The 26,556-nt window shown below is 39.6% G+C and overlaps 1 protein-coding gene across 7 annotated transcripts in view; it reads left to right on the top strand.

Annotated features, from left to right (window-relative positions):
• PANK1 (pantothenate kinase 1) overlaps nt 1–26,556 on the top strand; it is a 64,048-nt gene that overhangs the window by 31,572 nt on the left and 5,920 nt on the right. For 5 of the 7 annotated variants that reach the window (XM_054503384.2, XM_063669973.1, XM_063669974.1 and 2 more), the window contains 4 exons: nt 3,476–3,828; nt 15,976–16,229; nt 21,512–21,688; nt 22,182–22,305. In XM_054503384.2, coding sequence (XP_054359359.1) covers nt 3,476–3,828; nt 15,976–16,229; nt 21,512–21,688; nt 22,182–22,305 — 908 coding nt within the window. The remainder of the gene's footprint in view (nt 1–3,475; nt 3,829–15,975; nt 16,230–21,511; nt 21,689–22,181; nt 22,306–26,556) is intronic. The other 2 variants (XM_054503385.2, XM_054503389.2) reach the window with 1 other exon arrangement.

Here is a 26,556-nt window from a genome sequence, read left to right as displayed (position 1 = left end):
TTTTTCCAATTGTTCTGTTGAGTTGCCAAGAAAAACTTTGAAATGGCTTCAGAATGAGCAGGAGATGAAGCAGGAGGAAGGAACCAGGGTTCTGAATAACATAAAATCTTCAGGTGTCACCTACAGTATTTTTAAAAGTGAGATCTCTTTTCAGTTACCTGCATTTACCAACATCCAGCTACATAAAAGGTTATGTGCAGGCTCTTCCTTCCAGAAGTCTTATAGCAGCTGTACCTGGGTGAATTCTGCATTTCTGGTACAGAACTAGATTGTTTTCTGGGGTTTACATAGCTTGTTTGGTTCTTGTTGTGCCGAAGTATCTCCTATTTTCCATTATTATGTAATTCTTATTTTTGTATTATCTTCTTGTACTGAAAGCTCTAAGTGCAGAATTTTCTCCATCTCTTTTCCTGGATCTCTAGCCACCACCTATACAACCTGCTCATTCTGCCACTTCTGTAAATATTAACAACTGGGGGCCTTCTATGCTTTTCTACAGGCTCATATAATCATGAACATATTAGAAATTGTGCTTCCTACCTTTCTTCTCTTCTCCCTTCCTTCCTTCTTCCTTCCTTCCTCCCTTCCTCTCCCTAAACCAAATAGGCTTAAAAAGTTATTTACACTTCTAGGCATTTCTTGCTTTTCGTATTAACAGAAGATTAGGGAAATATTTCTAGCCTGCTGGAATAGATTTCACTCTTTTTTTTTTTTTTTTTTTTGAGATGGGGGGATCTCACTCTGTCACCCAGGCTGGAGTGCAGTGGTGCAATCTCGGCTCGCTGCCTCCCTGGATCATGTGATCCTCCCACCTCAGCCTCTCAAGTAGCTGGGACTACAGGCGTGCAGCACCATGCCTGGCTAATTTTTGTGTTTTGGTAGAGATGGGGTTTCGTCATGTTGCCTAGGCTGGTCTCAAACTCCTGGACTCAAGCAATCTGCCTGCCTCAGCCTCCCAAAGTGCTAGGATTACAGGTGTGAGCCACCATAACTGGCCTCACTCTCTTTTTAATAGCTGCCTACTATTCTACAGTTTGGAAGTCATACATTTTATTGAACAGTTTTCCTGTTAAAGGGCACTCATCTTGTTTCCAATTTGCCTTGGTTTTGTTTTTGTTTTTTGATTTGAGCATGGTAAAAGATGCTGCAGTGAACATTCTTATGCCTATCCTGGAATACTTGTGCTTTTTTTATGGCCCAGGAAAGGGCTTTGCTGAGTTAAAAATGCATGTGTATTTTCAATTGTAATAGATATTGTCAAAATATTTCCAAAATATTTCCCAGCAATGTTCCAAAATACCCTTCCCCCATCCTATCCAGTGTAGGCATCTTCCCCGCTCTGATGAGAATGGATTGCAACTGCAGCACTGGTTGCATAGCCCAGGCACTTGTTAACATGCCATAGTATATTTCCAGGGAGTTTAAAACTCGACCAAAAAAGACTCTGGTCAGACTTTATGATTGGGGTTACTTGCAGTTTTTCTTTTGTGTTTCTTAAGGAATTCATGGAAAGTTGATAGTAGGGAAGAAATTCGAGATCATTTTAATGCAACCCATTCCTTTTACAGATAAGGAAATTAAAATCCAAAGAGGTAGAAGGAGTTACAGTGAGCTACTTACTCTCTGCTGCTTCAGGGAAGCAGATGTTCCAAATCCCAATCTGGGGCTTTACCTATTACAACATGCTGCTCCTACACTGTGGCCCATGCTGACTGAGTTTTAGAGAATAAACCAACAGACTTCGTCTGTGAGCTGAATCAACAAATGGGGATGACCAGTTTCCAGTTTTTTCATCTCCTGCTAGGACAAGCAAGTTTCCCAACCTACGCTGGTTGTGGAATTTGCTTTGTAAACGTCTGCAAAGAAAACAAGACATTTGTTAACTTGGTCTTGTCAGTGAAATTTGCTGCTCTTAATCTTTTGAGGGCCTGGAATTTTATTTCTATAATGCTAGAGTTCCTGCTCAACAAGTGAGAAGCAGCTATCTTGGGTCATAACCAAAATAACAATAGTGAGGCAGAGGAAAGAAGATTTTGTTTACAGAAATGGTTTCCTGCTAGGCACTCCTCCCTCAGCCCTCCTGAATTGAAAGCTAAGTACTAGTAGGGGTGCCTAGAAAAAAGACCTTCTGCAGGGCCCACTGATGTTTCTGGCAGTGTGGACAATTTGACAAGGGTTCATATTGATGTTCTCTAGGGCTGAAATAAAAGAAACTTGGAAGGAAGCCATTTTTGCACCCTGAGTCTTTAAATTCAGTTTTAATATTACAGTTTCGGGTTTTGCCAATGGATTCTGTGAGGGAAATACAAAGGAAGACTCTAACCTTTGGGTTCCCATTTGGGTTTGCTCTGTGTTCATTGCAGAGCATTTGACAGCATGGCATTAAATTTCCAGGCTGTCTCTAAATAAAGTTGGACTGTTTAGGTAGCTCACCTCTGCTCTTGTCAGCTCTTAACAATAAAGAGCTTATATAACAATAAAAATCATCATGATGGAGATTCATTTTGTCATAGGTAAGTATCACAAGCACATTAAGTATACTTTCACCTAGAGGCATGCCTTTGTGTTTCAGACCTGGCCATGGTTCCTCTGGTTTAGTAGTTTCCAAGCCTGCAGATTGCAACCACTAGGGAACTTCTAAAAGATATTCATGTCTGGATGCCATGCCTGAATTAAACAGAATATGTGTGAGAGGAGGCCAGAAATTGAATATTAAAAGCTTCTCAGCTGATTCTAAAAGGCAGCCGGATCGAGAACTTGTGAGCAGGCTATTTGGAATAGGGAGGATGTCTCTGTTTAATGCAGAAAGAAATTAGATATAATGCGAGTTGTTCTTTTTAGAATTTCATGTCTGCTCATCATCTCTCATAGTCTACTTCCTCTCTCTTTCCCCTTTCTATACACTGTATAGATTAAAACAGTGGAATCACATCCTCTAAAGTCAGTTCATAAAGCAAAAATGGAATCATTGAAATGCGCCCTAGGTTAGAGACCGACATACCATCTCTTGGTACACCCAGCATGGTCAGTTTTTCCTCTAGGATTGAAGTAGATCCGTTTCTTTGGTGAAGATTCTGACAAAAATAGTTAGCAATTGGGATCCAGGATGTATGTGAAAATATATATATATCTATCTTTAAATATTAGAATAACACTCAGCTTGGTGAGATACTTGAGCCCTAGGAAGCACACAGGAATTGAGACTGCCTTAGGGAACTGCAGAATCCTATTTCTCATCTCACTCAATTCTGAGTGGAGTGCAGCGGTGTGTGAGCAGAGCCTTGGGCACTCTTTCGATTGTAAAATTTTCTCTGTCTGTGCCTCCTTTTAGGCACATATAGTTGAATTCAAATAAATTGAATGTTAAATGCACTTGTAGATATGACACCACTGCTTTTGCTTATTTAATATTCAAAAACCGAACACTTCTTTGCACGCATAGCATTCAGCAGCACTCTTTCTTTCTGTCCTTTAGCATTCCCATGGTTTGGCATGGACATCGGTGGAACGCTGGTTAAATTGGTGTATTTCGAACCGAAGGATATTACAGCTGAAGAGGAGCAAGAGGAAGTGGAGAACCTGAAGAGCATCCGGAAGTATTTGACTTCTAACACTGCTTATGGGAAAACTGGGATCCGAGACGTCCATCTGGAACTGAAAAACCTGACCATGTGTGGACGCAAAGGGAACCTGCACTTCATCCGCTTTCCCAGCTGTGCTATGCACAGGTTCATTCAGATGGGCAGCGAGAAGAACTTCTCTAGCCTTCACACCACCCTCTGTGCCACGGGAGGCGGGGCTTTCAAATTCGAAGAGGACTTTAGAATGGTAGGTCGGGTTTGTCTTTGTCAAAACATCAAAACCTCTCACGTGTCCATAATCATGGCCACTCATACCGAAGAACCATACGACTAGCCTTGGGACTCTGGAAAACTTATGTCACCTCTCTGTGCCTCAGTTTTCTCACCTATACGAGAATAAAAACAGCTTCTACCTCATAGGGTTGTTACATGTAGGATTAAATGAGATAATATGTACCTGGCACTTAGTAAGTGCTCAATATAGTTATCATCATCATTTTAATTACAATTATTGCTGGGTAATATGCTAAAGACAAGATGCTAAAATCCCTTCTGAAGTATTTCAGTTAAAATTGACCACAGACTTTTACTATATAATCGTGATGCCAACTTTATGCATATATAAACAGAGACCCATGGGAAGGCTTCTATGAATCCTACCAAAAATGATTACTTCTATCTACCCATTTGCTCTCAAGTGCCTTTTTTCAGCATATGAATGCCATTCAGAAGTTTTGCTCACAAACAAAAATGAGATCTGTAATATTACTTATCAGTGAATTCCTTCATTAATGAATACCATTTAGGGAGTATAATTTTATATAGTAAGGATAATGCTGTATCCTGACTGGCAGTACATATAAACTGTACGTTGCTCATTTAGATTTAACAAATGAAGCTAAATGGAAGATATGGATAAGTAACATGCCATCCAACATTTCTCTTTTTTTTAGCATTCCCTTAACATCTGTGCATTCCAATTTCTTCATTTTCTACAGTCAGTATAATAATCTCCGTACTGTGTAGTCTTCATTTTATAAAGTGAGAAGAAAGTGAAACAATAGATGTAGATATATCTTGGAAAGGAAGGGAAGCTAGATAAACAAAAGTGATTGAACATGGAAGAAGGAAGGGTTGGGAGATTTTAGGATTAGTTTTACTAGAAAGTTGAACATATAGTGAGGTAAGTCATAAAATACATATTCTCAAAGCCTGTAGTACAAATTACTGCCATTTTGTGCAGAACTAATGTAATCCAGTCTTGCTATAAAGTCTGTCATTAATGAATACATTAATGAATCAGTGCACATTCATGGTATTTAAGAAAGCTATAAATGCAAATTTTACTTGTGCCATCAAAAGTAACCCCATTTACCTCATTGATTGTAGTAAGTTTCTGTAAGAGCCGGCAACAGAGTCCTAGAATAGTATCCTAAGTGAGACTAATTATCTTCAGTTTTTGGATTTTTTTTCTTCTATGTCCCCTCCTATTACCCAGCAGTAGAGTTTGACTTGCCACTTACTTAAATGACCCGTGGAATCCTTTTCTCACCAAAGAGGCTCATGATCAAAGAGTTTTAAAACTGAGACGTTTGAGATCCATGGGCTTGAGAACTAAGTTTCAGTCCATAATGGAAAAACCATTGAAGCTGAACTCCAGTCCTGTTTCTACATTTCATCAGCTGGGTGACTAGGCAAGACCTGTCCCCCCTCTGGGCCTCATTTTGTCATCTGCAAAGAGGTGGGAGTAAGACTTCAGAACTGAAGGTGACCTCTGGAGGTGAGAAAGTATAGCATTCTTGTGCTACATAGATAAGAAACTAAAGCTGCCAGAGAGATCAAAAGCTTCTAGCAGTGTCACCTAGGTAAGAGCTGGGACTTGGACTCAATTCTGATTCAGAAGGAAATGCTGATCCACTCTCATTGCTCTGAGCTCCTCAGGTCCCTCAAGGACGCCCTATCTGTCCATTTCCACTGGAGAGCCTGAAGTGAACCAAGGTGACCCAGAGGATTTATGCAACCTCTGTCAATGCCTCCATCTCTCCCCTGGGGTAATGTATACCCTGGGAGAAAGTTACTCAATATGTGTTGGCCATGAGCAGGTGTATTTCTCAAGGTTCTAAGTTGAGAAAAGTCACATCTCATTACAACCAAGGTAAAGAAGCCTTTCCTCCTTTGGACAGGCTTTTGAAGCCTAATGAATAGACTGGAGTAGGGAGCAAGTATGTAACATTTGCTAAATAGCCTGGCCAGGTTGGGCATCCATCTGTGCAAGAAGAGTCTATGGACTGCCTTCTGTGTCCAGGCTGACTCTCAGCCCAAGTGAAGACAGAATTGAAACAGATAGATCTTTTCCTATAGCCCATTTGATGTTATGTTAGTGATGTGCCTGAGTCTTTCCAAAGTTATGAGGATGAATAGGTGTTATCCTCCTTCCTAAGCATTCATTCACTCACTCAGGCACTTTCAGTGCACCAAGTACTGTTATGAACAAAATAAATCCCCTGCTCACCATGAGCTTGTATTCTAGTGGGGGAAGACAATCAATAATCAATTTAAAAAGTGAATATAGAGTCAGGCGAAAGTGGCTCACGCCTGTAATCCCATCACTTCGGAAGGTCGAGGCGGGTGGATTGCTTGAGGCCAGGAGTTTGAACCAGCCCTTGCCAACATGGTGTAACCCTGTCTCTACTAAAAATACAAAAATAAGCCAGGCGAGGTGGCGCACGCCTGTAATCCCAGCTACTCAGGAGGCTGAGGCACGAGAATCTCTTGAACCCAGGAGATCAAGTTTACAGTGAGCCGAGATCGCGCCATTGCACTCCAGCCTGGGTGACAGAGTAAGACTCTGTCTCAAAAAAGAAAGTGAATATAGAATATATCAAATGGTGATAATTACTATGAATGGAGGGAAAAAACCAGGGCAAAGAAGATAGGGAGTGCTGGCAGGGTCTTTGTGTGACTAGGTAATGTTGGAGCAGACACCTGAAGAAGACAGCAAATCATGCAAAGAAAGAGTTGTTACACAGATGGAGCAGTGAGTGCTAAGGCCCTTAGTGTCTTAATAATCCAAGCTCTCCTCATTTCTAGAATAGAAAATCGAAGATGCTAACTTAATTGTAAAGGATCAATATATACTATTGTACATATTAAAACAGTTTGACAAATCATACAGAAGTACATCTACATACCTATAAAGTCCTGTTATTATTGTATAAAATCACTGTTTTTGGTATAACACAACTTTGCAGATAGGAGTTTGAAAAATCCATCTGTGTGATTTATTTGAGTGATTAGGGCTAGGTAAAAGATGTTCAACAGACCCCGAATAGTAAGCAATTGTTATATTTGAATAGTATTTTAAAAAAACATATAGTATATGTACTTGAATCCTTAGATAATGTAACTATTCTTCATTCCCTTTAAAATGTACAAGAAAGAACTATAAACCACGACACAATCATTAAATTAGATCTGTATAGAATACTCTCAGTTGAACAGATCTGCACTTTGTTCCTCCTTTTTCTTTCCTTCTTTTTTTCTTCCCACCATCCCTCCCCTCCTTCTTTCCTTTCTTGTTTTCTTTTTTGACATTTTAGGATTGGCTGGACGCGGTGGCTCACGCCTGTAATCCCAGCACTTTGGGAGGCCGAGGTGGGTGGATCACGAGGTCAGGAGATCGAGACCATCCTGGCTAACACGGTGAAACCCCGTCTCTACTAAAAATACAAAAAATCAGTCGGGCGTGGTCGCAGGCGCCTGTAGTCCCAGCTACCTGGGAGGCTGAGGCAGGAGAATGGCGTGAACCCGGGAGGCGGAGCTTGCAGTAAGCTGAGATGGCGACACTGCACTCCAGCCGGGGCGACAGGGCCAGACTCCATCTCAAAAAAAAAAAAAAAAAATTAGGATCATTGTCATAACCAAATTTTTGACTGGCAAAGATTAGCCTTCAAAATCAATGAGTTATCAAAATGGAACACAGAAGAAAAACTTAGCCTAACTTCAAATAGGCTAAGATGTTGATAAGCCAATGAGGAATTCCCACCATTTAAAAAGTGGCTTTCAAGATGGAGAACTCTGCATGGCTGTGCACCAAGGCTCTGTAGGTTTCAGTGAATTTTGTGTTTGTTCCCAGTGTCTATATTCTGTGGGTTTTGTTTTAAATAACCAAGCAGAATATTTTATGTACAGATTCTAGTATTTTTATTCCCAACCACACTTCCTAACTTCAACAACCGTATTCTCAAGAATGCAAGGTATTTTTAACATCAGAAAATTTATTTTTAAAAAGTCATTAATTCTGCCCATATAGCTTTTCATTACAATACAGGCATACCTTGTTGTATTGCATTTTTTACAGATTGAAGGTTTGTGTTAACCCTGCATTGAGCAAGTCTATTGGCACCACTTTTCCAATGGCTTGTATGCACATTTGTCTGTGTCACATGTAGGTAATTCTTGCTGTATTTCCAACTTTTTAATTATTATTGTATCTGTTATGGTCATCTGTGATCAGTGATGTCACTATTGTAATTGTTTTGGGGCACCCACCACATTATGCCCATATAAGATGGCAGACTTCATTGATAAATGTTGTGTGTTCTGACTGCTCCATTGACAGGCTGTCCCCCCATCTCTCTCCCTACCTCAGGCCTCCCTATTCCCTGAGACACAGCAATATTGAAATTAGGCCAATTAATAGTACTACTGTTGGCCTAATTGGCCTCTAAATATTCAAGTCAAAGGAAGAGTCCCATGTCCCACACTTTAAATCAAAAGCTAGAAATCATTACGCTTAGTGAGAAAGGCATGCTGAAAACCGAGACAGACCAAAACCTAGGCCTCTTGTGCCATGCAGTTAGCCAAGTTGTGAATGCAAAGAAAAAGTTCTTGAAGGAAATTAAAAGTGCTACTCCGGTGAACACACAAATAATAAGAGAGAAAAACAGATTTATGGCTGATACAGACTTTTAGTCATCTGGATTAAAGATCAAACCAGCCACAACATTCCCTTAAGCCAAAGTCTAATCCAGAGCAAGGCCCTAACTCTTCAATTCTCTAGAGTCTGAGAGAGGTGAGGAAGCTGCAGAAGAAAAGTTGAAAGGTAGGCGGGGTCCTGTGGCTCATGCCTGTAATCCCATCACTTTGGGAGGCTAAGGTGGGTGGATCGCTTGAACCCAGTAGTTCAAGACCAGCCTGGGCAACATGGTGAACCCCTGTCTCTACACAAAATACAAAAATTAGCCAGATGTGGTGGTGCACCCCTATAGTCCCAGCGACTCAGGAGGCTGAGATGGGGGGATTGCTTGAGCCCAGGAGGCAGAGGTTGCAGTGAGCTATGATTGTGCCACTGCACTCCAGCCTGGGTGACAGAGTGATACCCTGTCTCAAAAAAACATGAAAAGAAAAGTGGGAAGGTAGCAGAGGTTGTTGGTTTGTGAGGTTTAAGGAAAGAAGCCATGTCCATAACATTAAAGTGCAAGATAAAGTACTAAGTGCAATGTAGAAGCTGCAGCAAGCTAATCAGGAAATATAGTTAAAGTCACTAATGAAGGTGATGCATTAAACAACAGATTTCCAGTATAGATGAAATAGCCTTATATTGTTTTGGAAGAAGAGGCCACCTAAGACTTTCATAGTACAGAACAGACGTCAATGCCTGGCTTCAAAGCTTCAAGGGACAGGGTAACTGTCTTGTTAAGGGCTAATGCAGCTGGTGACTTGAAGTTGAAGCCGATGCTCATTGACCATTCTGAAAATCGTGTGGCCCTTAAGAATTATGCTAAATCTACTCCACCTGTGCTTTACAAATGTAACAATGAGGCATGAATGATAGTACCTCTGTTTATAGCATGGTTTACTAAATATTTAAGCCCACTATTTATACCTACTGCTCAGAAAAAAAAAATATTTTCAAACTTTTACTGCTCATTGACAACACAACTAGTCACCCAAGAGTTCTAATGGAGATGTAAAAGGAGATTAATGTTTTCATGCCTATTAATACAATATCCATTTTTCAGCCCATAAATCAAGGAATAATTACAAGGTTCAAGTTGTATTATTTAAGGAATACTTTTTTTTTTCAAGAAATATTTTTCATAGGCTATAGCTGCCATAGAGTACAATTCCTTTGATGGATCTGGGTAAAATCAATTAGAAACCTCTGGAAAAGATTCACTATTCTAGATGCCATTAAGAACATTTGAGATTCAAGTTTGGGGAGTAAAATAGCATTAGGAGGAGTTTGGAAGAAGTGAATTTCAGCCTCATGGACAGAATTCAAGATGTCAGTGAAGAAAGTAACCGCAGATATGGTAGAACTAGCCGGAGAACTAGAATCAGAAGTGGATCCTGAAGATATGACTGAATAGCTACAATCTCATGATAAAACTTAAATGAATGAGGAGTTACCTCTTATGAATGGGCAAAGAAAATGGTTTCCTGAGATGGAATCTCCTTCTGGTGAAGATGCTGTGAACGTTGTTGAAATGACAACAAAGGATTTAGAATATTACATAAACTTAGTTGATAAAGCAGTGGCAGGGTTTGAGAGGATGGACTCCAATTTTGAAAGAAGTTCTATGGTGGGTAAAATGCTATGAAACAGCATTCCATGCTATGGAGAAATCTTTTGTGAAAAGAAGAGTCAACCAATGCGGCAAACTTCATTTTTGTCTTATTTTAAGAACTTTTCCACAGCCACCCCAACCCTCAGCAAACCCTACTTTGATTAGTCAGCAGCTCTCAATATTGAGGGAAGACCCTCCACCAGCAGAAAGATTACTAATCTGAAGGCTCAGATGATTCGCATTTTTTAGCAATAAATATATTTTAAAATTCAGTTGTGTCCTTAATATTTTTTTTTTTAGACATAATGCTAGGCTGGGCTTGGTGGCTCACACCTGTAATCCCAGCACTTTAGGAGGCCGAGGCAGGCAAATCACAAGGTCAGGAGATCGAGACCATCCTGGCTAACACGGTGAAACCCCGTCTCTACTAAAAAATACAAAAAAATAGCCGGGTGTGGTGGTGGGCGCCTGTAGTCCCAGCTACTCGGAAGGCTGAGGCAGGAGAATGGCGTGAACCTGGGAGACGGAGCTTGCAGCGAGCCGAGATCCTGCCACTGCACTCCAGTCTGGGAGACAAAGCGAGACTCTGTCTCAAAAAAGACATAATGCTATTGCACACTCGATAGACTGCAGTATAGTGTAAACAACTTTTTTTTTTTTTTTGAGACGGAGTTTCACTCTGTGCCCAGGCTGGAGTGCAGTGGCACGATCTCGGCTCACTGCAACACCTGCCTCCTGGGTTCAGGCGATTCTCCTACCCCAGCCTCCCAAGTAGCTGGAATTACAGACACATCGTGACCACGCCTGGCTAATTTTTGTATTTTAGTAGAAACAAGGGTCTCACCATGTTGGCCAGGCTGGTCTCAAACTCCTGACCTCAAGTGATCTGCCTGCCAAGGCCTCCCAGAGTGCTGGGATTACAGGCATAAGCCACCGCCCCGGCAGTGTAAACAACTTTTATATGCACTAAGAAACCAAAAAACTCATGTGACTTGCTTTATTGCGATATTCACTTTGCTGAGGTGGTCTGGAACTCAACCTGCAACATCTTGGAAGTATGCATGTAGACACTTGTGAATTTTGTCCAGTCCAAAGCTAACATTGATTAGAAGTCGGAAGTAACTCTTTTAGTTACTTTAAAAGTAAAAAAATTACCTACCCTTTGAACAAATAGGATATAACAACAGTTTAATTCAGTTGACATTAAATTTAGGGCAACAGAAAGAGTTTTCTGATTGCTTTTATCACTTTTTTTCAATGTGTGAGGACTTAAGAATTGGCTTTTCTTATGCCAGAAATCTCCAAGGGACCAGTCTTAAAAAGCGTATAATGCTGGAAAAGCATCAGGAGCGGGTAGGACACCTATGAATCTGTGGAATGTCTAAACCTAAGACCATCATTTAGGAACACCTGTTACCTTGGTCCCTATTATTAATCTGAGGACTGGTTTGTGATATTGCAGGAGCATAAGATTTGGTAGACACAATCATTCTCAATTTGTTTCCGGCTTGAGACTTTTGACCACTCATAGATGGCCCCTTTCGTCATTTGATGGAGGGAGGAAAAAGCTATCTGGGGTTGGGGCCCAGCAACCTGCATTTTAACCAACCCTCCAGGTAATTCTGATGCACTTAAACTTTGAGAACCCCACTGTACCCCTACTTACTTAAGTAACTTTGGTACTAGAAATAACATTGCCAGTTTTTCAGAGTTGTAGTTTGAAAATTTTCTCTACTTTACCTCTTCCCCTACTTGTTAGTCTTGGGAACACGAGTAGGTAACTTAACCCACTGACCCACAGTGATGCATTTTATCTGCAAAATAGGTAATAGTAATAGCTTCCTTGCTTAAAGTCCCACAGGCAGGATCTATACAGTCTTTGATTGGCTTCCATTATTTACACAGAGTTTGAGTCTTAGGGCCAGCTTTGTTTTGTTGTTTTTAAGTTTGAGGAGTGGCTTAAATTTAACCTAATAATTTAGGAATTGGCAGAACTGATACTCTCCAAAAGTGCTAAGGAGAGTTACAAGCAGAGGGATGCTAGAGCCAGCACCTACTGGGTTAAAAGAGTCCATGTATGCATCTCTTCCCAATTATGTGTTTATTGACATCACAATGGTAGCTTGAAATTGGTCATGGTCGGGGGTGATTATACCATGGAAATTAGTAAATGCTATAAACTAGGGCTTTTAGTTTCAGAGAGCTGGTTGTTAAACATTTACTAGCATATCTTAGTTACAAAGTATGTTCAAATGACCTGAAGCTTCATTTGCATATTTGCTGGATCTAATAGTTCAGATTTGTGATCATTTAAGGCCCATTATAGGATCAGCATTAGGATATATATAGATAAAATTGGTAGTATGGGAGTCAGATTCAGCCCACAGACATGTTTTGTGGGCCTGCAATGTATTTTTTTAATGTTAAATTAGCTGTCAGCACTTAAAAATTGGAAGATTTAACATAAAAATTTGGATTTCTGGCTCTTGAAAAATAGGGTCATCTGGTAACACTGGGCCCCCAACATCACATGGCAACAGTGGGCAGCAGGTGAATTTTAAATATGTGCAGGTTGACTTGTTTGCTACAGTCCTTATCATTCTGTGACTCTACATCTAGTCAAGGCCTTTGCTGCTTTGTTTTCTTACAGTCTCCTTTAGGCATTTGAGTCTATGGCCCTTGATGTAAAGAAAACTAAGCCCTGAGAAAGAGTGTTTCTCACTAGCTGAAATCTCAACATGCTGTTTTAAGCTTTCCACAAAGTTAATTCAGTTGGACTAATGGACTGCAAAGTCTGATAATTAATTCCCAACTCGCCCTGAATTTCAGATGGCCTATTTGAAAATCCAAGTAGCAGTATGTCTCACTGCCTGCACTTGGGACCCTGTCATTTTTCCCAGATGAAGACTTTTGAGGGAGGTCTCTATAGGGCTCAGTGAAAGTGACACATATCTTTTTTTCCCTGTCTGGGAATGCATGACCTCAAGCTTCAGAGATATCCACCCCTCAGTGAAATGTGTAGAAGAGATGTTTGCTGCTAGCACTTTGTTAGAAAATAATTTTTAGGGAAAAGGTGAAATAATGATGTTTCTTTTCAGGTCAAAGTAGTATGTACGTAGATTATTTGCCTTGGCAGGTTTTTCTTTTTTCCTAGTATAGTTTCAGGAGGTCCAGCAGGATAGATTTTGTGTTTGTTATGTTGGCTCTGGAATTGGCTGTCAATATTGTTGATGAACCTCTGATTAATTTTTAAGCAGTTAACCTATACTTCCAAGACTGGCTGATGAAATTGCTACTTTTCAGTTTGGGGTGATCCAAGAGATAACTCCCTGTTCCACGTAATAAATGTTTATTAAGCAATTATTATGTGTAGGCCTAGAGCATGGTGCTAAGGGGCAGCCAGAGACCTAGAAAACAAGCCAGAATGTGACCTGTGCTATAAGTGCAATGGAAGGCTGTGGAATCGGGGAGAACAGAGGAAATAGCGTTTACACTGCTATGCCCTGCTGTAGTCTTTCAGGTCTCCAGATAGTTTTATACCTGTAATTTTGCTTCTTAAAACATGTATAATTACATACATCTCATTCAAAAGTTTCACTTGGTAAAAAAAGAAATGTTTAGAATCATTTATGAGGTAGATTTACTTAGCACCATGGGTCATTTAGAATGTTTATTTCAAGAATAATCAAGAATACATCCACTATCTGGTTGGTAACCTATTCTAACTATTTCTGTTCTTCAGGTGTACAATCAGAGGATTTTGTTAAATAAGAAATTCAAATGAGTAACATGAAGTCAAAAATTTTGTTTTCGCTCTTTTTTTGTTTTGTTTGTTTAGACAGAATCTCAATCTGTTGTCCAGGCTGGAGTGCAGTGACACGATCATGGCTCACTGCAGCCTTGACTTCCCAAGCCTGAGTGATCCTCCCACCTCAGCCTCCCAAGCAGCTAGGACCAGCAGCATGTACCCCACGCCAGGCTTTTTTTTTTTTTTTTTTTTTTTTTTTTTTTTAAGAGATGGGTCTCCCTATATTGCCCAGGTTGGTCTCAAAATCCGTGGCTCAAGTGATCCTCTCACCTCGGCGCCCCAAAATGCTGGAATTACAGGTGTGAACTACCACACCCCAGCCCATTTTAGCTCTTAATTTTTATAATGAAGATAATATCTTTTTGACAAAATATCTAAGTCTAGTACTTGTGTAGGCTGTTTCCAGACTCCAGAAGCAGTACCCATTATGACAATGAAGACACGAGAAGTACAGCAAGTCATTAAGAGATATTTGCTAGTTGTGTCACTTAGGGAAAGTTATTTAAGTTCTGTGAATCTTAACCATAGAATAAGGTTGATGGTACCAACTTTTAGGGTTTTAGGGAGAATTAAATAATCTGGTACAAGGGTTTAGCATGTAGTAAACAGTAAATAGTTGCTATTATATTTTTAAAGAGATTTTTAAAAAATTTATATTGGGTCTTTTAAATTATCTTCATTTGTTCAGTTTCATGTTGGTGATTGTTAGGTTTTTTTCTTTCTTTGGTCCATGGAAAATGATGTTTCCAGATCTCTGGGCCAGTAGTAATATATTTGAGGATCATAAATTAAACTTTTGAGAAGGCAAAATGTCTACCAGACCCTAAGTCTAGCCCTCAGCCCGGTCATTCCCCTTTACCCTTTTGCCCCTGTACATTTTTATCTCACAGGAACATAATAGGGCACTTGGGGACCACCCCAGACATTAATAAAAGAGCCAACATTTTTTGAACGCTTTGCCTTTGCCAAGGCTTATGTAAACACTTTACCTATATTTTTAGGTAATCTTCATAGCAATGGTGTGCAATGAATGTTATTATTATCTTCCCCATTTTACACATGAGGGCACTGAGGTTTGAGAAATCATTCAGTTAAGTAAATTTTAGAGCTAGAATTCAAAGCCAGATCTAACTACAGAGCCCAAGCCTGGAAAAAAGGGAGTAGGGCTTTGTGGGCTCAAAGGTGATTCACCCCAGTTCCCAGTCCCTCAGGACTTCATGCTCTACCAAGGAAGTATAGCATTTTTGTTGCTTTCTGAATATTCTTAGTCTGCTCACCCTGTGCAAGCACCTCTGTCTTGGCAGCATTCCCTATTAGATTCCTGTCACTGCTATAACAAATAAACTTAATGGTTCAAACAACAGAAATTTATTCGCTTGTAGTTCTTAATGCCAAAGGTTCAAATTCAAAGCATTGGCAGGACCATACTTCCTTCAGTGGCTCTTGGAGAGATGCTATTCTTTGCCTCTTCCAGCTTCTGGTGGCTGTCAGCATTCATTGGCCTGTTGAGCAGCACTCCAGTCTCTGCCTTTGTCTTCACATGGCCTTCTCCTTTGCATCTTTTAAATCTCTCCTATGTGTCTGTATGCTTGCCATTGGACTTAGGGCCCACACCAATAATCCAGGATGGTCACTTCTTCTCAAGATACTTAATTAGATCTGCAAAGACCCTTTTTCCAAATAAAGTCACATTCACAGGTGCTGAGAATTAGGACATAGTGCCATCTTTCAGGGACCACCATTCAACCCACGACACACGGTGATGGGTGCATTTCAAGCAACCAGGCAAGCTCTTGTCCTTTAGCATGCACTGTGGGCAGGTATGACATCTAGCCAAGGCTACTTTTCCAGTGCAGTGACTGATTATCTGCAAGATTTTACAACTTGTTTTAAGGGTGTCTCCATGCTTTTCATGTGAATAACCCCATCTTAAATAGAAATAAAACCTCTGGGGCTTCCCCTTAGGTGGTCGCCTATCTCACAAGGTTTTATTTTGTTGTTTGTTTTGTTTTAGATTGCTGACCTGCAGCTGCATAAACTGGATGAACTGGACTGTCTGATTCAGGGCCTGCTTTATGTCGACTCTGTTGGCTTCAACGGCAAGCCAGAATGTTACTATTTTGAAAATCCCACAAATCCTGAATTGTGTCAAAAAAAGCCGTACTGCCTTGATAACCCATACCCTATGTTGCTGGTTAACATGGGCTCAGGTGTCAGCATTCTAGCTGTGTACTCCAAGGACAACTATAAAAGAGTTACAGGGACCAGGTAAACATGTTTCCGCTTGTGCTTGAACCCAGACCTCTTTCTTGATGACCAGTTTATAGTAAAAGGTTATTTATATTGAATACATTTTTAAAAGAAATATCTTGGCCTCCTTGGGCAACCAAAAAGAATTTATTGAATGGTGTGTTAAAGTGGTATGTGGGTGATAATAAAACACAGTCCTTGCCTTGATAGAAACTTTGGTCAGGTTGAGGGAAGAAGGATCGCACACGCCAGAAATTTGCCAAGAAGGAGGTATACATTAAGTGCCAAATGATTGGCAGGGTCAGTAGAATTCAGATGGAAGGATACTTGGGATGGTCAGAGATGACTTCAGAAGAAACCTTCTTTTGGACCCTCATTGATGCCTAGCTCGGAGTGACTTGCTTGAAATAATATACCATTCCAAACAGCAAACCAAACTATGTCTACAAAGAATGTTTTTTTACCTCAGCCAAATGCTCCACCTGAAAACTGGAATAGTCAGCACACCTCCTAGGGAATTTTGGAGTGGAGTAGACAGGGAAACAGCCCTATGGCCACAGTGGGGCAGAAGGCCTTGTTTTTCAGTGCACACACCCCAAGGCCCAAGTAAGAGCCAAGGGGCTCAGCTTCCTGTTAACGGGTATTCAACATGGGAAAAACATCTAGGGTCACATCTCTCTAAGACATCGCAGTATAAACAAAACTAAATAGGTTTTCCTTAATTCTAGGAGGAGGATTTGATGTGAAGCATTTCTCCAGCATGTGGAACCATAGAACCCATTTTTAGAGGAACAACTTAGGAGATTGGTGCCATGTAGAATGTGCTTTGGGACTTGATGTTGAAACCAGTGTTTTTGATAGATGCAGATATCATGTCACTTCTCTGGGTCTCAGTATCCTCATTTCTGCCATGAAGGGGGTTGTTTCTTAGATCGCTTCTACAGACTTTTCCAGTACTGAAATTCTGCAGGACTACTCACCCGTTAGGAGGAGAACATTACTTTTGCAGTACATTTCCATGACTTGTGATAAATGAGTGGTTCCCCACTGAAGAGGGGAAGGTTTAACAGTGTCCCCCAGGACATGTTTGACATCCTTTTTTCTTTGGTTGTTACAACTGGCATCTAGTGGGTAGAGGTCAGGGGTGCTGCTAAAATCCTATAGTACATAAGGCAACAAAAAATTATCGAGCCCCAAATATCAGTAATGCTGCTGTTGAGAAACCCTGGCATGCATATACACACACAAACACACACACACATTCTAACTGAAATCTACTTGTGTCCAGAGTATAGGCTTTGTTTTGTAAGTTAATTGCTACCAAGTATACATTTTCTCATTGAGAATATAGAAGTTTGCTTGCTCACACAAGAAACAAAACTGACTCTGTGACCTCATGAGGACTGTCAGGAATATCAGAGACATGAATATTTCAGCTGAGTTGGTTTTACGTTAGAGAGTGATTTGATAAACATAATTTTTAAGCAACTACAGACCTCCTCCCAGAAGGAGTAATTGAATTGGTAAAGCTAGTCCCAAGGTAACAGCAAGCTATACATTGTTCACAATTAGAGATATTTACAGTTTTATTAACACTTAACAATTTAATGAATTACATCACAGGTACACTTTCTTAAACTTGGAGGCTCCACGGATCTGGGTCATCTTGAATAGCTGCGAAGAAGCAAACTGTGGTGTTTGGCTTTTATTATGTGTGTAATAATGTCTATAAATATTGATGAATACCCATTAATGTCCAGTATTCTCCAGTCATCAACAAATTCTGTCTGGATGTTCAAGCTTCCCTATAAACTCTCTCTTCAATCAGTAGTTTTGGAAAGGTGCTACCGAAGCCTGCAGGTTAATGGAGAACCCTTTCAGGGACTACCATGAGAGGGGAGGGGAATGAAACATCAAGTCTGTGGGGCTGTGATCCTGATCCAGAGTTGTTTTGCCAAAGGTTTCTTTTAATTCAAGTTAGTAAACCTCTGACATAAACGATTACAGTTAGCAGTGAAGTTAGTATCTATGGTTAGTATGAGTGTGTAAAACACATTTTGGGAACCACTGTTTTAGCAAATGGCTTAGCTTCAAGTTTTGCTACTCCTATTGTGAACTGACAGCGGTCACTCCAGGTTTTTTCTTATTGTATTATACCTGATTTTCCCATTAAACATTAAAGATGTTTATTTTTAAGAAGCTACACAGGATGTCAGTTTCCTTTTAAACGTGATTTCAAATGGTTTATTTCAGTGTTATATATAATTTTGTTGCATCCCAGATTGGGTAGCAACATTTTTTTCCTAGTGACACAACTCCAATTATAGAAGTCAGTGGAAGAAATAGTACTTCATAGCTGACAGTAGAATGTGTAGTCCGTTAAAAGAGGAATGCAGATAATTTTGAAACTTTGGTAAAAGTAGCAGTCCATCTCATCTCATTATTTTGGAATCTGTTTTAAGGGCATGAGCACTTACTTGAAGGTTTCTTCTGCTGTTTCCTAAAATCCCCCACTATGATGTTGTTTGTTTTGTTTTACTTTTAAATGATGATAATATTCTACAGCTTTTTCTTGCATTATTTTTGTCTCTGATATACTGAGTTTTTACTGTATGCCTACTGAAACAAACAGATGCATCTGATTGTGAGCAAGGAAATCACTTGATTAAATAATGGTTAGCAGGTTGAGGATATTAATAAAGTGCTGGGAGACATTTGGCTCTTCTGCAGCCATGCATTCTTTCCTCCTATCTGCAGTGCACTCACTGTGCAAATGCATGCTCGCTTTACCTCATTTGCTCCAATTCTTTATATGGAGTCATCTGTCATTTTCCAGTCATACAAGGCACTTGCCCTTTTTCATTTATACCAACACATCAGCCAATGGGTTACCTTCTTTCTAAGTCAGCCAGTGTCTTCAGTTGCCTACCTTTGGAGTGGGTTGTTGAATGCCTCGATTAATACAAATCCTTAATGTCCAAAGAAAGATTATTCGTGGGGATGACAGATATTTAGAAGCTAGAAATGGGAGCAAAGACATCTTTCTAAAAATACACAGGGAGAAAACAAAACAAATCCAAATAGCACACAAACCAAAACATGTTCCCACAGTAGTTTTGTAGGTAGGCTGAAACCAGCAATGTAGAATGACATACTTCATTAAATGTAAATAAAGATTAACTTTCTTAGAGGAAATCCGAAGTTTGTACTGTGACTAAGTTGTGAAGGTAATAATGTACATGGACCTCTTCCTTTACTCATGGAACTGCATCTGCAGTTTGGGTAGCTGCTACTGGTGGTAACTAGCTACATAATTTTCCATGAAAACCCATAATTTCAATCATATATATGTGTATATATATGTATATTAGGAAACGAAGTTATATATATATATACATATATACATATATATACATATATACACACACACACACATATATATATATATATATATTTTTTTTTTTTTTTGTTAGACGGAGTCCGGCTCTGTCACCCAGGCTGGAGTGCAGTGGTGCAATCTCGGTTCACTACAGCCTCCACCAGGGTACAAGTAATCCCCCCACCTCAGCCTCCTGAGTAGCTGGGATTACAGGCATGTGCCACCACGCCTGGCTAATTTTTGTATTTTTGGTAGAGCCAGGGTTTCACCACGTTGGCCAGGCTGATCTCAAACTCCTGACCTCAGGTGATCCACCCACCTTGGCCTGCAACAGTGCTGGGATTACAGGCATAAGCCACCACGCCTGGCCTCAATCAAGTATACTTTTATACAAATGACAATTTAAGAATATTACACATAGTTTCGCTATTTCATTTTATTTTATTATTTTTTGAGATGGAGTCTCACTGTGTCTGTCTCCCAGGCTGGAGTACAATGGCACAATCCCGGCTCACTGCAACCTCCACCTCCTGGGTTCAAGCAATTCTCCTTCCTCAGTTTCCTAAGTAGCCTGGATTACAGGTGTGAGCCACCACACCTGGCTAATTTTTGTATTTTTAATAGAGACAGAGTTTCACCTTGTTGGCCAGGCTGCTCTCAAACTCCTGACCTCAAGTAATTCACTCGTCTCAGCCTCCCAAAGTGCTGGGATTACAGGCATGAGCCACCACACCCGGTCAGTTTCGTTTTAGATGCATCTTCAAGAACTATGTACCTATCTATAGTTTTGTACCTTCTTGTTAACAGTTATTGACATTATTAAACATAACCTTAATCCCAAATTGATTTTATTCTTAGAAGTAAAAGCCAGTGCTCAAACACAAATTGAATTTCCAAAGCTAGTAGCTCTTTGGGGCTTCAGAACAGATGGATGTGAGCAGCTCTTCTTCATTTACTCTTCTACATGGTAAAGAAATAGGAAAACCTATGTCCATTAGCTTTAGGAATCAATACTCCTTTTCATGCTGGGAGTTCACTGGCGATACTTTACTCTGAATCTGCTTTTCTTTCCATTAGGTAACTTTGATATTAATACACAATTGAGTTCATTCTTGGCTACTGTAATTACTTTCTAATTTTGTGTAGGCTGTTTTAGAGGAACTTTCCCCCTCAACAAGTCAAAGCTTTTTAAATGTAGTTCAACCATTGGAACCACTTTATGACCTTTGTTACTGTTTTTTACCATTGAGTGGTAAGTAATATATTAAAAACCTTCTGGAGAGTCTACTAGAAAAAGATTCAGTATCAGATCAATGGTTCCCTTCTAGAAATATTCAAGGAAGCTAAATGAGATTATCTCTGCTAGAGAAGCAAGGTCAGGTAAAACACAGCTTTTAAGACTGGCCACTCCTGGCGCAATGCTGGGTCAGTTTTGTCATCAGAGGGTTTGGCTTCATAGCTTTGAACTATGCTTTATGTACACACAAATTCTTTTTCTAGGTATTTATATTCAGCTGCATATGGTTTTTTAATAGGAGTTATTTCTTGGTTATTTGCTGCTTTCAGACCACCCAAATAGAAGAGATCATGATTTGGCCCCATTTCATAGGTGGGAAGGCTGAACAAAGCACTCAGGTTAGTGGCTAGTTGAAGGTCTCACAACAGAAATCAGTGAGAGTCTTTCTTTGGTTTTATTCTCAAATTTAGGGGCAAATTTTCCTTGATGTTTATTTTTAGAGTCTGCCCTCTTTTCATATCCAGTCTACCCTAAAGCTCTGTTGCACCCTAGCACTTTAATTCAAGTGCCCCTTTGTTCATCTGCTTTTATTCAAAACCCATATTAATAGTCTTGACGTAGTTGGGGACTTGGATGGGCATATCTTAAAGTAAAATTTAAAAATAAACCTTATTATTCCTTCAGTCTTGGAGGTGGAACATTCCTAGGCCTATGTTGCTTGCTGACTGGTTGTGAGACCTTTGAAGAAGCTCTGGAAATGGCAGCTAAAGGCGACAGCACCAATGTTGATAAACTGGTGAAGGACATTTACGGAGGAGACTATGAACGATTTGGCCTTCAAGGATCTGCTGTAGCATCAAGGTAGAGATTAAGTAGCTAGGAGCAGTAGTGATTAAACACAAGGCAGCCTCTCCGCCCTGGCCATTCACTAAGTTATGTTTTAAAATGTCAATCCACCAGCCTGGTGCAGATACCTGTTGTATCAGAGCTCAGACTTGATCTCCTGCCCTTGATGAAGCACTGAGATGTTTAGCTCTTGATGCTTGTTCTTAAAATAAGGCAACTTTGAAAGAAGGTTCTAGAAAACTGCAATAGTTTCACCTGTTCCATTCTTGTCCAGATATCTAGAGGCATTAATTTTTTCCCCCATCAATGGACATGCTATTCTGTCCCTATTGACAAAAGGGCAGTCAGCCATGCATACTATAATCCTGTCTGCTTATAAACCTTAGTAGCAAAATTGGATCACTTGAGTTTGAACAGTTACTCGTAGAGCCTTCCACAATACTTTGGTGGAAGGATGGGCCCTGCCTGAGGACGATTTTGAACACTCTCACTAATATTTCCAACATAGCTTTGGCAACATGATGAGTAAAGAAAAGCGAGATTCCATCAGCAAGGAAGACCTCGCCCGGGCCACATTGGTCACCATCACCAACAACATTGGCTCCATTGCTCGGATGTGTGCCTTGAATGAGGTAAGGCCTTACTCAACCCGGTGAAAGCTGTGTGTCATTCATACACATCATCTTGGCAGTGCAACACCTGTTGACTCTTACACAACTACATATCCTTAGGAAAGCTTCCCTTTACTATAGTCACACTTTACAGAACAGGAGGGGTGTGCGTTGGGGGAGGGGGAGGAATATATGCTTTCTTTTTAAGAAGGCACTGGATGATAATGAATGATAAACCATTCACCTGTGGAAACATGATACAATTACAACCCATGTCATAGTCTCTCTAACCATCATTATTGCCATGTGTCCACTGAAATGTGAGGAAAAGGTCTGAGCATCCTTGCACATAACTGCAGGTAAAATGCTCGACTTGCAATATTCGATATTCTCTCTGCTTTCAGCTTCTTTACAGTGTTGCCTTGTGGCATGGAGTTCAAGCAGCATTGTACAGGGCTATCAAAGCACAGAGAGCTTGCTACAGCCAAGGCCAGCCAGAGCCCCAGGCACAAAAAGGGGTGGAGCTGGTGACATACAAAGTTGTATTAACATGTTTTGAAGCATTGCAAGATTCATTTGGAAAAAATTGAACCTTTTCTGAAATACAAGGTGTGTAAAGTAGAACTCTTCACACTGAGGTATATTAGAAAGACAAGAAAGAGGAGTTGAGGCATGGAACAGGTCATAGGTCATATTAAACAGCTTTTAATAGAGAGGTGACATACATACAGAAGAAGGCTCAAATTATAAGCTTACAGTTTAATTTACACACACAAGCACCCCTGTGTAGCCATCACTCAGATCAAGAAATAGAACATTATAGGTACTCAGAAAGCCCCTTGAGCCCTCTCTCAGTTGAATAGTTGAATGTTAGTGTATGAGGCAGTCTTTATGATACATGGGTGTTAGCCCTGCCTTTGAGTTCTGGGTTGACAAAAAACATACTCTCCTTGCATAACACTGAACAGAGTATGTTACTGGCCTGCAGATCAGCGACATACCTTTTTGGAAGCCCTCAGTTCAGACGGAGTCTAAATGGGAGGCTGATACTCAGAGAAAAGAGCATTCCAGAGATGTTTTTTCAAAGTCCACTTGAGTCATGGGACACAATGTAACAGTTTATTTCTTGACGTTAACCTTTAAAGGGAATTTTTCCAAGTAACGAAACAAGCCCCAAGACCAATATGTGTGTAGTTGGCTGTACTCATGGGCTCTCAAAGGTCAGCTGGTAACACCCCTTGACCACAGAGCAATAGATGCCCTTTCCCCTACTTTCCGCAGAGCTAGCTTCTTGTGCTTTGGCTGGAGTGAGCCAACAGGTCAGCAGGTCTTTTCACAGGCGTCAGAATCCCTTTGGGAGAGAGCAACTGACTTTACTTTTCACTTTTGATTTCAATTTCAATATTATTGATCGCTGGAATAGAGCGAGTGCCAATTTGAAAATGTAGCCATGTTATACACTGGTTTGAGCAACTATTTTATATGTTTCTGTGGGGCTGAGTGAGTGAAGGGAATTACCAGTTGCCTTGGGGCCAAGGCTGTACCAGAGAGTGTCCAGTCAGTGCAGACTCCCAGTGGCCGCACCAGTGACTGGCAGTGTTGCATTTCCCCGTGAGAGCAGCCACCAAGTCCCTCAGTCCTTGCTTTGCTCTCTGGAGTCACTCATTTGAGAACCTTTGATTGCAGCCATTTCATTGAGGGACACCACATTTACCAAATCTGAAACATTTTTGCCATGATTCTTGAGATGCTGTGAAATGCTTCCCCATCAGTTTTAAATTTTCTGATTCAAATTTTTGGATAGATAATACAAACACATAATACAGACTTCTAAGACATTAGAAGGATACACAAGGAAGTGAGTCACCATTTCCACTTCTGTCTCTCAGTGTTAACCTCAATAGAGGCTGCCATTGTTTTTAGGGTTTTTTTGTTTGTTTTTATTGTATGTATTACAATATATTTTTGTTTATATTGTATGTAATGTAGGATACATTTATCTTTCCAAAGGTAGCAAACTCTATATAACATTCTTTTTACAAAATAATAGCTTTATTGAAATATAATTATATGCTATACAGTTCACCCTCCATATACTATTCCACATCTTGCTTTATCAGCTTTTTATTAAGAAAATTCACAAACATATGTAAAGGAGAGAGAACAGTATAAAGAACCTCCATATATCCATCAGTGCAGATTCTGCAATCATTAAGGCTTCACAACACATGCTTTCTCTATATTTTCTTCTTCCTCCTCCCTCTGGTCCTCTCTCCTTCTTCCCTCTTTTTTGCTAAAATACTAGAAAACAAATCCCAGATATTACATCAATCTACCCTATATATTTTAATAAGCATCTCTAAAAATACTGCCTTTTGCTTTTTGATGTAATAACGCATCTTGAAATTGATCATATCAATATATTTTAAATTGTTTCATTTTTAATGACCATATAGCATTTTAACATATAGATATGCTGTTATTGATTTGTTCAATTTCCTAATGATATTTAGGTTTTTCCAGTCTTTTACTATTATTTAAAAATTCAGTGTATTTGTATACGGTATACACACATATATGTATACACATGTATATTATTTTGCCTACATGTGAGTATATCAATAGGATAAATTCCTAGAAGGGAACTTGCTGAGTCATAGGATATGTTGATTGTAATATTAACAGATGTAAAGTTCCCTCCATAAAGGTGGTTCTAATTTATATTCCCACCAAGCAGGGTTATAAGGGTACAAGTTTCTCCACAGAGTTATCAAACTTTTTTATTTTTTTCAATGTAATAGGTTAAAAATTATACCTTCTTTTGGGATTAACTATTAATATTATTTACTCATTACTCTATTGGGTTGTTGGCCTTTTTTTCTTATTGATTTATGGAACTCTTTATTGATTAAGTAACAAATCCATTTTATGTGAAATGTACTGATAATATTTTCCATTTATTGCTTCCCGTTTGGATTTGTTTGTGGTGATGTTTTTCCCCGAATAAATTTAACTTTTTAAAGTAAATGTAGCAATTATTTTGAAATGATTTCCTTTATTATGCATTTTCTACTTCAACTTTTTTTTTCCAATTCTTCCATATTTTTCCCTATCTCTTTTTCTTTTCTTTCTTTCTCTTTTTTTTTTTCTTTTTTAACATCTTTGACCCACCTGGAATTTATTTGAAACATGGAATGCTCTTCCAGTTTTAATGCCACTTCTACTCCTTCTGACTTTCTATTAGGGTAATGCAGGACTGGGCTTTGAGCAAATCCTCCCTTGGACTCCCTTGTTTTGGGAGAAAGGGCAAAACTCCTCAATTTAATTAAATTTCTTTTTAGTCTGAGTTTCTTAGAGTGTTCCTTGCCACCTCTTAGTTTGGGTGATTTGTGGCTTTTTTTTTTTTTTAATGAAAATTTATTAAAACTACCTCCACTCCTCCACCCACGGAAAATTTTCAGTGGCTAATGGGTTAATGAACATTCATTGTTAAAACTTGAGGCAGTTAAAAGGTGATGTTCCCAGACCCTGATTACTCTTGATAGACTAAGCAGAAAATAATACCAGCTTCAAAGACTCTCTTGCCTTTGATATGAGTGACCATAGCAACTGGCTCTGAGTGAGTGAGTGAGTGGTGAGCAGCCTCTGCATGGTAGACAGGTTGAGCTCCGGTTTGAGCTTAAGAAATATCTGGGGGAGTGGGAAGTATAATGAGTGCACTGGAGCTGGAAGCTTACAGGATTTGAAGCATGTCTGCATGAACAGGATAGGAGAGGAATGCTCATAAGTGTATGTTCAGAATGCAAAGCCACATCTGTGATGACAAAAATAGAGTATTTTTTGTTACCATATTTTAACTCATGTATTGGCCAAACAGGATATTCCACTACATATCCTGAGGGCAGAGACTGAGTATTCTTCTTTGTATTTCTAGTGTCCAGCACAGAACAAATTGAGTATTATTCATTAGACAAATAAAGCATACCATAGCCATTTTATTTGTGAGTTGGTTATAAGAGTATTTTATACCTAGAAGTTGGGGGATTGAGGTATTACACATGAAAATTTAGCTGAACTTGAACTCCAGTTAAAATTGTATATATATGTGTGTTTTGGGAGCTTAATTTCATGTCAGACGTAAGACAGTCTAACATAACACCTGCAAATAAGTCCAATATCAGTTTCTGCCTTGCCCAACAAAAATCTCAGCCTCTTGTTCTTGTGGAATGCACTATAAGGTTGGTTTAACTTCATTTTGGCGATGTTGAAATA

The sequence above is a fragment of the Pongo pygmaeus genome, chromosome 8 (genome assembly GCF_028885625.2).
Source record: "Pongo pygmaeus isolate AG05252 chromosome 8, NHGRI_mPonPyg2-v2.0_pri, whole genome shotgun sequence".
NCBI classification, from domain to species: Eukaryota; Metazoa; Chordata; class Mammalia; order Primates; family Hominidae; genus Pongo; species Pongo pygmaeus.
Note: the sequence above shows the minus strand (reverse complement) of the source record. Positions and strands in the feature narration are given on the sequence as shown.